Here is a 12,663-nt window from a genome sequence, read left to right as displayed (position 1 = left end):
CTTCTGGGAAGTTGATTCTTCCTGTGTCCCCCCCATCTGCTTTGTCGCCCAGTCCTAGTGACGGGCCATTTCCATACCGACTCCGACACCGACACCTAAGGGGGTTCGACCTGTTCTTTCTTTCTGTGATTCGGTACGCCTGCCCGGCTGCAGCGTCTACGACCGACCGATCACCTACGTCCCATCGATTGGGTTTCGCTGACTGTCAGAGTCGGAGTATATTCCCCGACCCTCCTGGTTCCCATTGGAGAATAGTAGGGGCGCGTTTTTGAGATCGCGCTCGAAGTATATATCTTTCCGGCGGTGCACTTTGCGATACAAGTTTACCCCTTCTTTCCCGGGGCATGAAACCACGCAGCAACCTATTGCGACCAGACTATCCGTGATTTCGAGCCTCAGGTTTTCGACTAGACCTGCGCCTCCCGCCACGCGGCCCGCCTTGAACCCCCATCGATCGTATCGCGGCAAACCTATGGTCGGCTTTCCGTTGCCCGACACTTGTCGCTCTCCCCGATCATATATAACCCCGGTCTGCTGTGCGGATTTTAACTGAGCCTGGCTGGTCTGACTCAAACGATCAAGGCGATCCAAAATGATCGACACCGCCGCCATGAGCGGAATCCCGGTCGCCGAGGACAACATCATCAACCGGCGCGGTGGAGAATCCATCTACCAAAGTTGTGTGAATTTGAAGCGCCGGCTTTCGGAAGTTCCTAACTTCGAGCCTTATCTTCAGGCGATGGCTGCGGAGGATGAATCGCGGGGTAACACGGATCCAGTATCTTCGTTGTGGCAGTGCCTGCGAAATGGCTATCCGTTGTTGAGTATCTACAATGCATCTGGTCCGGATGAGGAGCTGGTAGTCGACCCTGCCAAGGTGCCCGAGGCGAAGCGCCCCAAGGCGGCCACCTTCAAGTTTCTTCAGGCTTGCTTGCAAGACTTGGCCTTCCCCCAGCAGGACTGTTTCTTGATCACTGATCTTTATGGTGAAAGCACCACAGGCTTCATCAAGGTCATCAAAATGGTGAACCGTGTGGTGGATATCCTTGAAATGCAAGGCCAACTGAAGCGCCCTGAAGTGACCGATGCTCCCGTAGGTGCACAGGGAACCGTGAAGCTTACCAAGCGTGAGCATATTCTCAAGGAACTGTTGGAGACCGAACGCGACTATGTCCATCACTTGCAAAACCTTCAGGCACTGAAGAAGGAGTTGGAGGAGACGGGTGCTCTGACCGGTGATGCGAGCCATCAAATTTTCCTGAACCTAAACAATCTTCTGGACTTTGCCCAGCGATTCCTGATTCGGATGGAGCAACATTATGCGCTCCCAGAGGAGATGCAAAATTGGGGTCATCTCTTTTTTTCGCACGAGGAAGCTTTCAAGCAGTACGAACCGTTCATCGCCAACCAGATGCGCTGTGATGAGGTCTGTATGCAGGAGTGGGATAAAATTCGGAGCTCACCCCGTCACCCGGACCTCCTGCAGATGGTCGCACAGCCCAAAACTCTGAATGGATTCTTCGTCAAGCCTTTCCAGCGGCTAACCCGGTATCCGCTTATGCTGTCGGTAGGTAGACCCTGACAACCCTTCTATCTCCCTGGGAATCTGTTTCTGACAAGCCATTTTCTCTACACAGGAACTGCGCAAACAAACCGAAGACCCTCAAATACAGGCCGACATCACCCACGCCATCGATTCCATTCAGAATACACTGGACTCGGCCAACGAGGCCATCCACAAGGAACATCTGGCTGCAGCAGTAGTGGATCTCTCCGAGCGTGTTGATGATTGGAAGTCATTGAAGATGGAAGCCTTTGGAGACCTGCTTCGATTTGGCACTTTCGCAGTGGTCAAGGGAGACAGTGGCAAGGATAGTGAGCGAGAGGTATGTACTGCTGGACTTGTCCCCTTTTGTTCCGTTCGAATACACCCAGAACTATCGTTTGGGAGAACTGTGTGAGTTGCAGGTGCTGACTTGATTGGTTTAGTATCATATCTACTTGTTCGAACGCATTCTTCTGTGCTGCAAAGACATCAACCCCAACAAGCAGAAGAGCAAACTCATGATGAACAAAGATAAGCCCTCGCTCTCATCCAAGGGCAAGGCCCGTCTTCAACTGAAAGGTCGGATCTACATGGCAAACGTTACGGACATCGTCTGCCTTCAAAAGCCTGGTACGTTTGAGTAAAATTCATGAAAGGTTATGAAATTGAAATTCTGACAAATCGATAACAGGTCTCTACCGTATCCAAATCTTCTGGAAAGGTGATCCTGGCGTTGTCGACAACTTCATCATTCGTTATGTGAATGAAGATACTATGCGGAACTGGTATAAGGATATTGATACTCAACGTGCCATCCAATCAGAGCGACGAACGCTCCGCAATACTGGTACTTCGGACAGCGAGTTTACATACATGGAAGGCATGGCAAACATGCCTAACCCATACCAGCAAGAGTACGATGTCGAGGATATGCCCAAGGATGGCACCTACCACTCCGAATTCCCCATGAGCCGAAATGCTTCCAGTACCAGCCTGAGGACTCGATCTGCTACCGGAGGCAGTACTGGTTCTGTACCCCACTCTAATGGCCGTCCACGATACCCTGGAGACCCCGCGCTTTCTGTGCATACCCAATTCCCTGGTGCTGGCAACATGTCCCCAGGCGACCGGAACATGAATTCGTATTTCTCGCCCACGGAAACCCCATCCACCCGGTCTAGCTCCCAGTCTGGGTTCTCGTTCGGACGCCAAAACACCAATTCGACAATTGCATCCAGTGTATGGAATGAGGAGTCCAATCGTTACACTGCCCCCGCCCTGTCTCGTGGAACCTCAAGAGATGGTAGCACACCAACCGGGTATTTCCCTCCGCAACCCAACGGACGGGGTGCTCAGCGTCCATCCCTGCCCCCGCTCTCGGGACCACAGGCACCGTCTTCGAATGGAACTGCTCAGCGAATGCGTTCCGCGAGTAGTCCCGACATCCACCATCACAACAATGGTCCAGACTCTCGGCGGTATATGGGAGTGCACACGATGCAGACAGTAGACAATGTTCCGGTGCCGCCAATCCCTGCACATATGGCGAACATGAAGGCACCGGTCAACCGAAGCCAGAACAACTCTCCCACGAATAACCAGCTTCCCATTCGCACCAACCTTCACCACGCTCACCCCACGCATTTCACCGAGCCAGAGTACAACGAGTCTCGTGGGTCGGGGCAGGTCTCCGATGCGGCGACATCTCCCTTGAGCCAAGAGCCCGATGGAGATTCGTATATGCCAACTCAACTCAAGGCGAAGGTGAACTTTGACGACAACTATGTCACATTGGTCATCGCCACCAACATCTTGTTCCGCTCCCTCACGGACCGCGTTGACGCCAAGCTGGCCCGATTCACCAACCGATCCATTGGCAACAAGACCGTTCGACTGCGTTATCGTGACGAGGATGGAGACTTTATTACCATTGACAATGACGAGGCCGTTCAGCTTGCCTTTATTGAATGGCGTGAGCAGCACCGAGATATGCTTGCCAAGGGCATGGTGGGTGAGATTGAGCTGTATTGCCAGGTGGTTGACTAGATTGATGCCATTTCCATTTTTTTGATCCCATGGCGTCTCAACTTCCCCCCTATTTATGAATGATGATCCGTTGTCTATTTATCTTGTGGAGGTGTCTCCATCTGATCAGATCATTCGCTGCCATTCAGTTCCAATCTGCATTGCCTGGGCGCCTATCCCCTACCTCTTTTCCTCCTCACCTCCGCGTTTTCTTCCCAATTGGATTGTGACCAACCGCTCTTAGACATATTCCCCATCTTGTCCCCGTCCTTGATTCTCCCCCCCCTTTTTTTCAATCGCCTACCCCCTGGAACACTCTTCGACTCTCGTGTGGTTAGGCTGTGACGTCTATGTGAGGATAACTCTGCTCCATGAGTTTTGGGTGCGGCATGAACGGTGTTGAGCGGCGGTGTGAAGTATCTGGAGACCTTTGGGGATCTCTTCTCCTCCTTTTCATGACCTCTGCTCCCTCGGATTGACCCTGGTGGAGCGAATGATGACTGCTATTGACCATGTTCTTCGAGTGTCCACGAACGTATGAAGCACGTTTACCCTGATGTATGCATAGTCATTGTTTTGAATTGTTGTATTTTGTGTGGAAGCCTGCATGTGGACAGGGTTCAGGCGCATTGGAAATTTACATCGTTTCTATCGTCTTTCCCCCTTTTCTCTCCGGATTTAGATCGTGTGGCGTCATAATGCCGATCGGGATGCCGTTCTTCCTCGGAAGGTTCGGGTTATTGTTTACTTTGTCCACCTTCTTGGCAAGGCTGAAGTATATAATCGATTACGGTATTGGATCTATACTGTAAGTCTGTACCAGCTCTGGCCTTGAGGGTTTATGTACATTTGTCGATCAGCTCCTTCTAGACTCTTGCATGGCGCAATAGGATCTGGCGGCGTCAGCTCTTCGGGCGCAGGTCGCCTGGAAGGAAATATCGCGCAATGAACGAGCCCATTTCAGGCCCCTGCGACGGCAACTGCGGGATTATTGAATATTTTGAAAAGAAGGTGAGCCAGAAAGCAGGCGCCCGACGTCACTTGGGTTGCCCCGTTCGGCGCCAGTTGGAAAAAGCGGGAATTCTGGAAAATGCAGAGAGTCAACTTCGGTGGTTTTGTCGAATCGTGGGCCGCGATCGATCAGAAGAGCCACCTCAGCGGTTCTTTTAATAGCGGGAAAACGTGAACCGCCAACTCCCAATAGTCAATCCAATAAACCCCCAAGACCCAGGCAGAGCGGAAAAACTACTTTGCCCCTCTTCTCTCCTCTCCCAACCTTCTCCTCTTCTAAAAAGGCAGCTCTGCCCCTCAAAATCTTACGAAGCTTATCGAAGACTTGAACCCTGGTCCAACGTAATCAGCCCTCAATCTAAAAAAGCGCAGCCAAGAAATGTCGTTCTCCGGCCGCCGCGTCAGTATTCTGCGCCCCTCCAACCGGCGCTTCTCGCAAAGCAAGGGACTCTCCGAGAACGGTAGGTTATATGTGGAATATCCCCAATCTGATTGAAACATCCAAGCATCTTCCGGACTAACGGCCCGAATCTCCTTTAGAGCAACGGTCCGAGACTCATCGCCAGTTCCGAACCGCCCACGAGGGTCACCGTCCCCATGCCGGTCTCGATGCTTCCCGTGCCTCGACCGGTGTAGTCTGGTGTACAGAGCGAGCCACCGAGCATGGCTACGCCGAGGATCCCTCCAGCTGGGCCAATCTCGGTCAAGGTGCCCCCGAGGCTGACGACGAGATCGAGGGCAGCTTCCCCCGTCCGACCTCGATTCCTATCACCTCTGCTGCGCGGGAGTACGGCCCGACCGCCGGTATCAAGCCGTTGCGAGCTGCCGTTGCACGTCTGTACAATGAGCATTATCGCCAAGGGAAGGAGAGTCAGTATACTTGGGAGAATGTCTGCATCGTCCCCGGTGGACGTGCGGGTTTGATCCGAATTGCTGCTATTCTGGGCAATTCGTATCTTTCCTTCCCTATCCCCGATTACTCTGCGTACTCGGAGATGTTGTCGCTGTTCAAGAATGTGAGTACTCCACTTCTGCAATTGGAATCGAAGGCGTAGGCGTGTGCTGACAGCGTGCTCCCTGAATAGATTGCCCCCATCCCCATCCCGTTGTCTCAGGAGGACCACTATCACATCCACCCCAATAAGATCGCCGAGGAAATCGCGCGTGGTACCCAGGTGCTGCTGACCTCGAACCCCCGTAACCCCACCGGTCACTTCGTGTCGCATGATGAGCTGGCCGAGATCCAAGACATCTGCCGTGACCGCGCCACCCTGATCCTGGACGAGTTCTACGGTGGCTACAACTACACCACAGATTGCGACGGTAGCACGATCAGTGGTGCCGAGAACGTGGTTGACGTTAACCAAGATGGTACGCTTTCTCTTACTCTCCATTCCATCCGTACTCACCCGCTAACACCCTCACCCCAACAGACGTCCTCCTCATTGACGGTCTGACCAAGCGTTTCCGCCTGCCGGGCTGGCGTATCGCCTGGATCGTCGGACCGAAGGAGTTCGTCGACGCCCTCGGCTCCGCGGGCTCCTACCTCGACGGTGGCGCCAACGTCCCCTTCCAAGAAGCCGCCATCCCCATGCTCGAGCCCTCTCTGGTCCGCACCGAGATGAAGGCGCTGCAGGCCCACTTCCGCGAGAAGCGCGACTACGTCCTGAAGCGTCTGTACGACATTGGCTTCCGCATCCAGGACGTGCCCCAGGCCACCTTCTACATCTGGCTGGACCTGACCTCCCTGGACCCCCCACTCCCCGCCGAGGCCAACATCTCCGACGGTCTGAACTTCTTCAACGCCCTGTTGACTGAGAAGGTCATCGTCGTGCCTGGTATCTTCTTCGATTTGAACCCGGCTAAGCGCCGTGACCTGTTCGATAGCCCTTGCCATCACTTTGTGCGTCTGAGCTATGGTCCTAAGATGGATGTGCTCAAGATGGGTCTTGATGGTATCGAGCGTGTGATTAAGCGCGCGCGTGAGAGGGTTCATCACGAGTGGGAGGATGAAGTTGCTATTCAGGATGATTAGATGGATTAGCGATAGATTCGCTGGATTTCGGGCAATGGGGTGTTTTCTTTCTGCATCGGTATACAGGTAGTGACTTAGCGGCTGCTGTACCTCATAGCAGAGCGACTGAATTCATTTTGAATTGTCTGGCTGTGCCGGATGAAATGAGTTGAAGCTTTGAATGATTCTATCAGTAGTTGTATGGCCTCGTAGCAATCGACTAACGGTCTATTCACAGTTGGACCGATTGGGGCTCTGTGATTAGTGCTTTAGGATATTTCCAGCTAGGCATACCTGGTTGGGTCCGTCGTCATTCACATCAAGATCGTACAGAATGGCGGGCTTCCAAGTGGCATATAGCAGTTACTCTTGCGTACCATGTTCTGATAGCAGCTGTGGGCTTGGCTATGCAAATTCCATAGATGAGAAGTCAGAAATCATTCCCTGGATGGCATCTCCCAGGAGTTGACCTTTGCTCATCATTTAGGATGATAGCTGTGGATATGGCATTCAAGCCTCATGAGTGAGATGTGGAACTTTTACTATTACTGAGTTTCTATTACGACTGCATAGACGTTTATGCTTTTCAATGGACGTCTTCAGTATCGTTTTGGATTTCAAATCGCCCTATGCTACCCGAGGGTAATCTTCGTCTTCCTACTCTCTCCGATTATAACCTGTCGAAAAACTCGTAGAATCCATCTCCCGAGAATTAGCAATCTCTCCTAGCAGTATAGCAACTATCCACCATATTCCCCTCTTGAACATAGGCTATCTCTCATACAGTGATGTCGTACAAGTCGGAAAATTACCGGCGTTATGCATAAACTCCGAAGCTTAAACTAATTACCGAGTCGAAACGGGTATCAACACCTTTACCAAGTCCATACCAACATGACCCGCCAGGAAATCATCAAAACCCGCGGGAGATTGGCAGCTAATTCGCAACAGGTCTAGCAAGTACTCTAGCTAGGACCAATCATAGGCTGTCTAGCCAACATTTCGTCTAGATTTACTCGAAACGGGTTAGGCTACCCCAGGGTTGTGGCTTATTAGGTTTAGAGAGGGGCTTTTAGTGGGTTTGGCGACGATACGCAACGAAAACCCTCCGGGGACCACTTCTGGGTCACTAAAGCCCGGTGTACTGCTAAGTAAAACCCCCACGGACTGGAATCGTTACTTACTAAAAGTAACTGAACTACGAGGTACTCGCTATCTCCTAACTGAAAGGGAAGCCAAGACTCTACATTGTGACCTCAATATCGTTTTAGCTTCATTTCTCGACGGGACTAGATTGTTAGTCTAGCCCAGAGAGGCACTTCTAGATCCTTCAAAAAGCATATGAAACGTCGGCTACAATGCCCATCGTTAATTCACTTAACGGCTATAGAAGGGGGGAAACGCTTTTCCGTTGGACTAAATCATATTCCGAAGACTACTATCGCTGTCAAAACTTCGGGTTATAGTAGTATTCATTCACTCAACTGCCGACGATCGATCTGACAGCGCGCATTATCCTGCCCCACCATGGCGTTTTGAGGAGGTGATGGGAGAGAGAAAGTGAAGCGGTGGTTGGTTGGCAATTTCGAGATTGTTTCCATCCACTGGATATGACTGTCTGTGCTATCTACAGAATCCGGAGTACTCTAGACCTATAGATTGCGTTGGAAATCGGGGATAGCTGGAATTCAGCCACTTTTTTCGAGGTGATACGAATCAAGAGTGAAATAAATGAAAGCACACAACATTCTACACTATACTTTTTACTTTGTACCTCAAGCCCATCACGCAAAGGATGCATTGGCGTGACGTTGTGATTGGCACCTTTGATTCAGTCCCCGTGATCGAGTGCCATGTGAGAAAGAAACAAACCTCAACCGTCAAACCTTCTCATCCTTCGATTTTTCTCAATCTCAACACTCCCGGCTATCCTTTCTATCCGATTTTCTCTTCTCAATTTTCCCTTCACATCATTCTTGGCACGGACTTACCGTCCATCTCTCCACTCTTGTCCCACTGCCTTGATTCATCCGCCACGAATAGAGTTGCCGACAGAGTTTGGGTTCGGCCTGAGCCGCGAGACACCACTCAATTTGACAACCATCACTCTTCCCCCCGTCGGCTCGGCACCCAATCGGTGTCGATCGTTCGTATTCAATATCAGTACTGTACTGAGGTGCTCCATACCACCACTGCAAGTCACGACAGTACTGCGCCGCAGACCAGTCTGGCCTGCCTTATTTGGTAGCGATGTGACGCCCGTCCAATTTTACAGCCATACAAGCCCGTCAATTACTGTACATGGCCATTTGCTTGAATCTCGATGGATTTTTTTCTTTCCATTCTTTTCCGGCCGTCCCACAGAAAAGCTTGTTTTGCGGGTGGCCCTGGTATGTGCGGCGCAGTCAGTCTCTGCGATCCGTCTAGCCTCGAAGCAGCAGCTTGCCTAGCCAAAGTGGGAGATTCGATCCACCGGGCCACCATCGGAGTCCCTTCTGGTCGTCCATCCACTTTGAGGAGGAACTTTTCCCTCGTTACGCTGGCCAAGAGAGGTGGTGGATACTTGTCTTCAATCTTGCCTTCCTCACAGGAAGGATTCTATTTCCCCAGGGACAGCAATATCCACCTCGGGATTTGCATCCTCGCACAAATCATTTCGGCCTTCTAGATTTGGCGCGGACGATTCTGGGTGCGATGCCTCTTGGGCCGATGTAGCTTTCACGTCCAGGATTTCCAGGCGGCGCGCTCAAGATAAAGCTCGCCGTTTAGTGATCGAGCAACGATGTATATACGGTTATCCCAGGAGATCCGATATATCAGCAACCAGCCACCACTTTCAGGCATGACTTTCCGTATTCATTATTAAGTTGAACCGTCATTTAGTTACTGACTTCCTGAAGCAGGTCCAGTACAGATATGCTCCAATCTCTGCAAAGCCTGGATTGGCGGGATTGTCCAGTCTTATTTGTTCTTACTTTCTGAATCATCCAATCACAGAACACGGGTGACATACAGTCGCCAGACCCCTGGGCGCCTCAGTCTGGCCGTGGGGCCTGGTTCTACGGTTCAGGCACAATGACATTCAATTGCTCGACGGTTGACTGAAAAGATAGGCCAATACATTGCCAACCAGGACCCCATCGTTCGAGGTACCGGGGTCTCACGCTGTGCCGTCGACCTAGCGGACCCGCCCCGAGAACGGGTGAGTATTTGTACTCCGCAATGGTAATAATACTCGCGGAATACAATTACGCTTTCCTTCGGTCACAAAAACATGTTTCGGGTTGGTTTTCTTCCATACGAAGGATACAAACCAGAACCAAAGCAAAAAGAGAGTTTGAGGGGGAAAAAAGAAAAGAAAAATCATCACGACGCACTTACCACAATCTGCACTGAGCTCCCAACTCCATCCCCTCTGTTTCCAACGTCCCTCGGGGCCCAAGCTCCTTTTGCACTTGGAAATCGCGAGCTTGGGATTGGAGGGGGAGCTCTCCCAATGGTTAGCGTTTCTTTTCCGCTAGTCGATCATTTGACAGATCGCCTGTGCTCCCCAGGTTGGCAGGTTGCCTTGCAATGCGATCTCCATCCACTGTCCCCTCCAAGCTTTCATTTTCCATACCCCGATGAATCTCGTCTGGGTTTCCCGCCCCTTACGTACTGCATGGAATTCTTCTCCCTCTGCACTGCAGCGAGCCCGGGGTCTCGGAGTTTTTTCTTGGCTTAGCGCTATGCGTGCTGCATATCGGTACCATGCAAATATTAGGGATAAGCTGTTGTGTGACGTTGAATTCCTTGGACACTGGACGAGACAAGCAAACTCAACCATCTCGCTAAACCTATAGAAAGCGAACCCACTAGGACTCACCATCATTCAGGGGAGGACAGCGGGAAAGGGAGCCACACCCGTCTACTACTAACGTACGGAGTTACTAGTGAGTCCGATTCTCCGTTTGGGAAAAATTCGTGATCGATTTGCAGCCATCGCGAATGGAGGAAGCTGAGACACAACAACGACAACGACAGCCTTGTCCCCACTGCCCCGCAGCGCGCCAACAACAAGCGACAAAAGGAGCTCGGCGCCTAGAACACACCGGATACGACTTGCGGACCAAGTGTCGTCATGGTCCCTGCTCGGCTCCATGTTTCAATCGGCGAACACGGACCAACTAGCAGGGAACATCCTCGTTGCTGGTTCCAGGCCAACCGCCCCCGCTCTCCTTTTTCCTTTCCCCCTAATTGCACTCCACCATTCAGACCCAGTCAGGAAACATACTGCGAGATCAGTGGTCATCTCCGAGGTAGCTCTCCCCGCAGATCAGTCTCGCTTGGGAGAGGATTTCCGGTAGAGGTAGGAAATAGTGGAAGGAGAACCCGTATAAACCAACCAGTCGATGGGATATGAAAGGTGAACTTGCTGCACATGCCAGTAGTGATAAGTAATACGACAAGAAGAAGAAACTACTACATCGTATCAGTCAGTTCCACAGTCATTTATTGTTGACTGGTCATTTTGAATGTTCTATTCAACGAAGTCAATCATCTTCATCTTCATTGTTGACTTGGGAATCCCCAGGATCTCCAAAGAGCTTCCAGCCCCCGGGGCCAACTGCACTAACAAACCCCCTCCAAACCCGACGCATCGGCACTATGCAGCTAGAAAACATAAACCAAGGCGCTGATGGATCATCCTTTTTCCCACGCTGATTCTCATTCATCTAAGTTCGCATCCTTCTGCATGGTCCATTTCAGCTTATGCAAAGTATACGCAACACTCTGTTCATTATTCCTACTCCCATTGCGCATCCATTTAATGCAGGCTATTAATTTCTCGTAGACCTTGACTCCCTTTCTATCACGGAGAACATTACAATAGCATTATGACAGGAAATGAATGTGAATCATATACAATCCGCTGGTGCTACTACATAAAACACAGGCTCGTGATTGGCACTCGATTCGCCTCGGCGTAATGGCTCCTTGGGGGCGGCAAATCAATTTCGGGCACTGTGACCGTCTCGATCGCCCGAGATCTCTCGCGACGGGGCCTGGGGAATGAGGAAGAAACCAGCGCTAGCTAGAGTAGGACATAGTAGATACAGTTAGTGCTGTTATCCGGATGTAGCCGTGTCTTGCACGCGATGATTTTCCTTTCATTTCGGAAGTGTCGCTACTACTGTGCTAGACTGTTAGCTAAGGTAATTTAGTGCCGGTTGTGGGTGAGGATCGCTAGTGCAGAAAAAACGGCTATCGGGTAGCGTGGGCCTGCGTTGCAGAAGTTGTGGATGACAGTGCTTTGTTTTCTTCCCTGTTGGAGTTAATAATACTACTACAATTCACATTGTAAGGGGGATGCTTTCATAGGAGTTATCTTCCATCATTTAAATGACTAGAACCCTTTGTGGAGAAATAGACAGTTGCCAAGACGGTCGCGCATTTGATTCTGAATCGAAAACTTGGATCTGAGAAGGAAAGTCGTGCTCGAGTTGCCTGTCGGACTCGACCGATGCGGGAGGGAGTCCGCCGGTGATTACTATGGAGTACTATGGAGTCATCTACTTGCTAGTTAGATGAGCTACTGTATGTAGCGAGCAGCTAAATAACCAGAGTATTCAGGGAAAGGGGAGTCTGGCTAGACATGCAGGAGTACTCTATGCTCGCAGTGAGGCTATACTATGCACCAGGTACTGCATACTACTGATTGATACGGTAGTGGAAGAGACTTGAAACCGCCTATATTCTGCGGTGCAGGTCCACTTATGATCCTGATATCCACTTAGCCTGGCAGCACAAGAAAATTGTTAGAGCTGGGCTAGCCCGGCTGGAAGATTCTGGTCTCGCCTATTCGGCCATCCGCATGTGCAATTACAATCCCTGGCTGGTGGTAATGGCATGCATTGATGATCGCAGGGCTAGACATTGGTTATCCTAATGTAAAGCACTTTAATTTGGATCCCTCCTCGGTTTGAATTTGATAAACCCCGCACAACCTTGAATCATCACTGTGTCTAGATGCACGATGGTTATACGGGAATAGAGTCAAATATAGTAGATTTCCTATTATAGGCAC

General features: G+C 50.9%; 2 protein-coding genes across 2 annotated transcripts; both read left to right on the top strand.

Annotated features, from left to right (window-relative positions):
* Window positions 1–592: 592 nt before the first annotated feature.
* On the top strand, window positions 593–3,592 carry N7496_002760 (Rho family guanine nucleotide exchange factor CDC24; the record flags this gene model as incomplete). The annotated part of the gene is made up of 4 exons (XM_056695691.1): window positions 593–1,567; window positions 1,638–1,886; window positions 1,990–2,176; window positions 2,238–3,592. The coding sequence occupies 4 exons, from the start codon at window positions 593–595 to the stop codon at window positions 3,590–3,592; spliced, it is 2,766 nt and encodes a 921-aa protein (XP_056557903.1).
* Window positions 3,593–4,961: 1,369 nt separating this feature from the next.
* N7496_002759 (pyridoxal phosphate-dependent aminotransferase) lies at window positions 4,962–6,617 on the top strand (the record flags this gene model as incomplete). The annotated part of the gene is made up of 4 exons (XM_056695690.1): window positions 4,962–5,043; window positions 5,123–5,598; window positions 5,668–5,953; window positions 6,016–6,617. 4 exons carry the CDS (start codon window positions 4,962–4,964, stop codon window positions 6,615–6,617), a joined length of 1,446 nt encoding a protein of 481 aa, XP_056557902.1.
* Between the last annotated feature and the right edge of the window lie 6,046 nt (window positions 6,618–12,663).

Source organism: Penicillium cataractarum, assembly GCF_028827025.1.
Source record: "Penicillium cataractarum strain IBT 29864 chromosome Unknown utg000002l, whole genome shotgun sequence".
NCBI lineage: Eukaryota > Fungi > Ascomycota > Eurotiomycetes > Eurotiales > Aspergillaceae > Penicillium > Penicillium cataractarum.
Note: the sequence above shows the minus strand (reverse complement) of the source record. Positions and strands in the feature narration are given on the sequence as shown.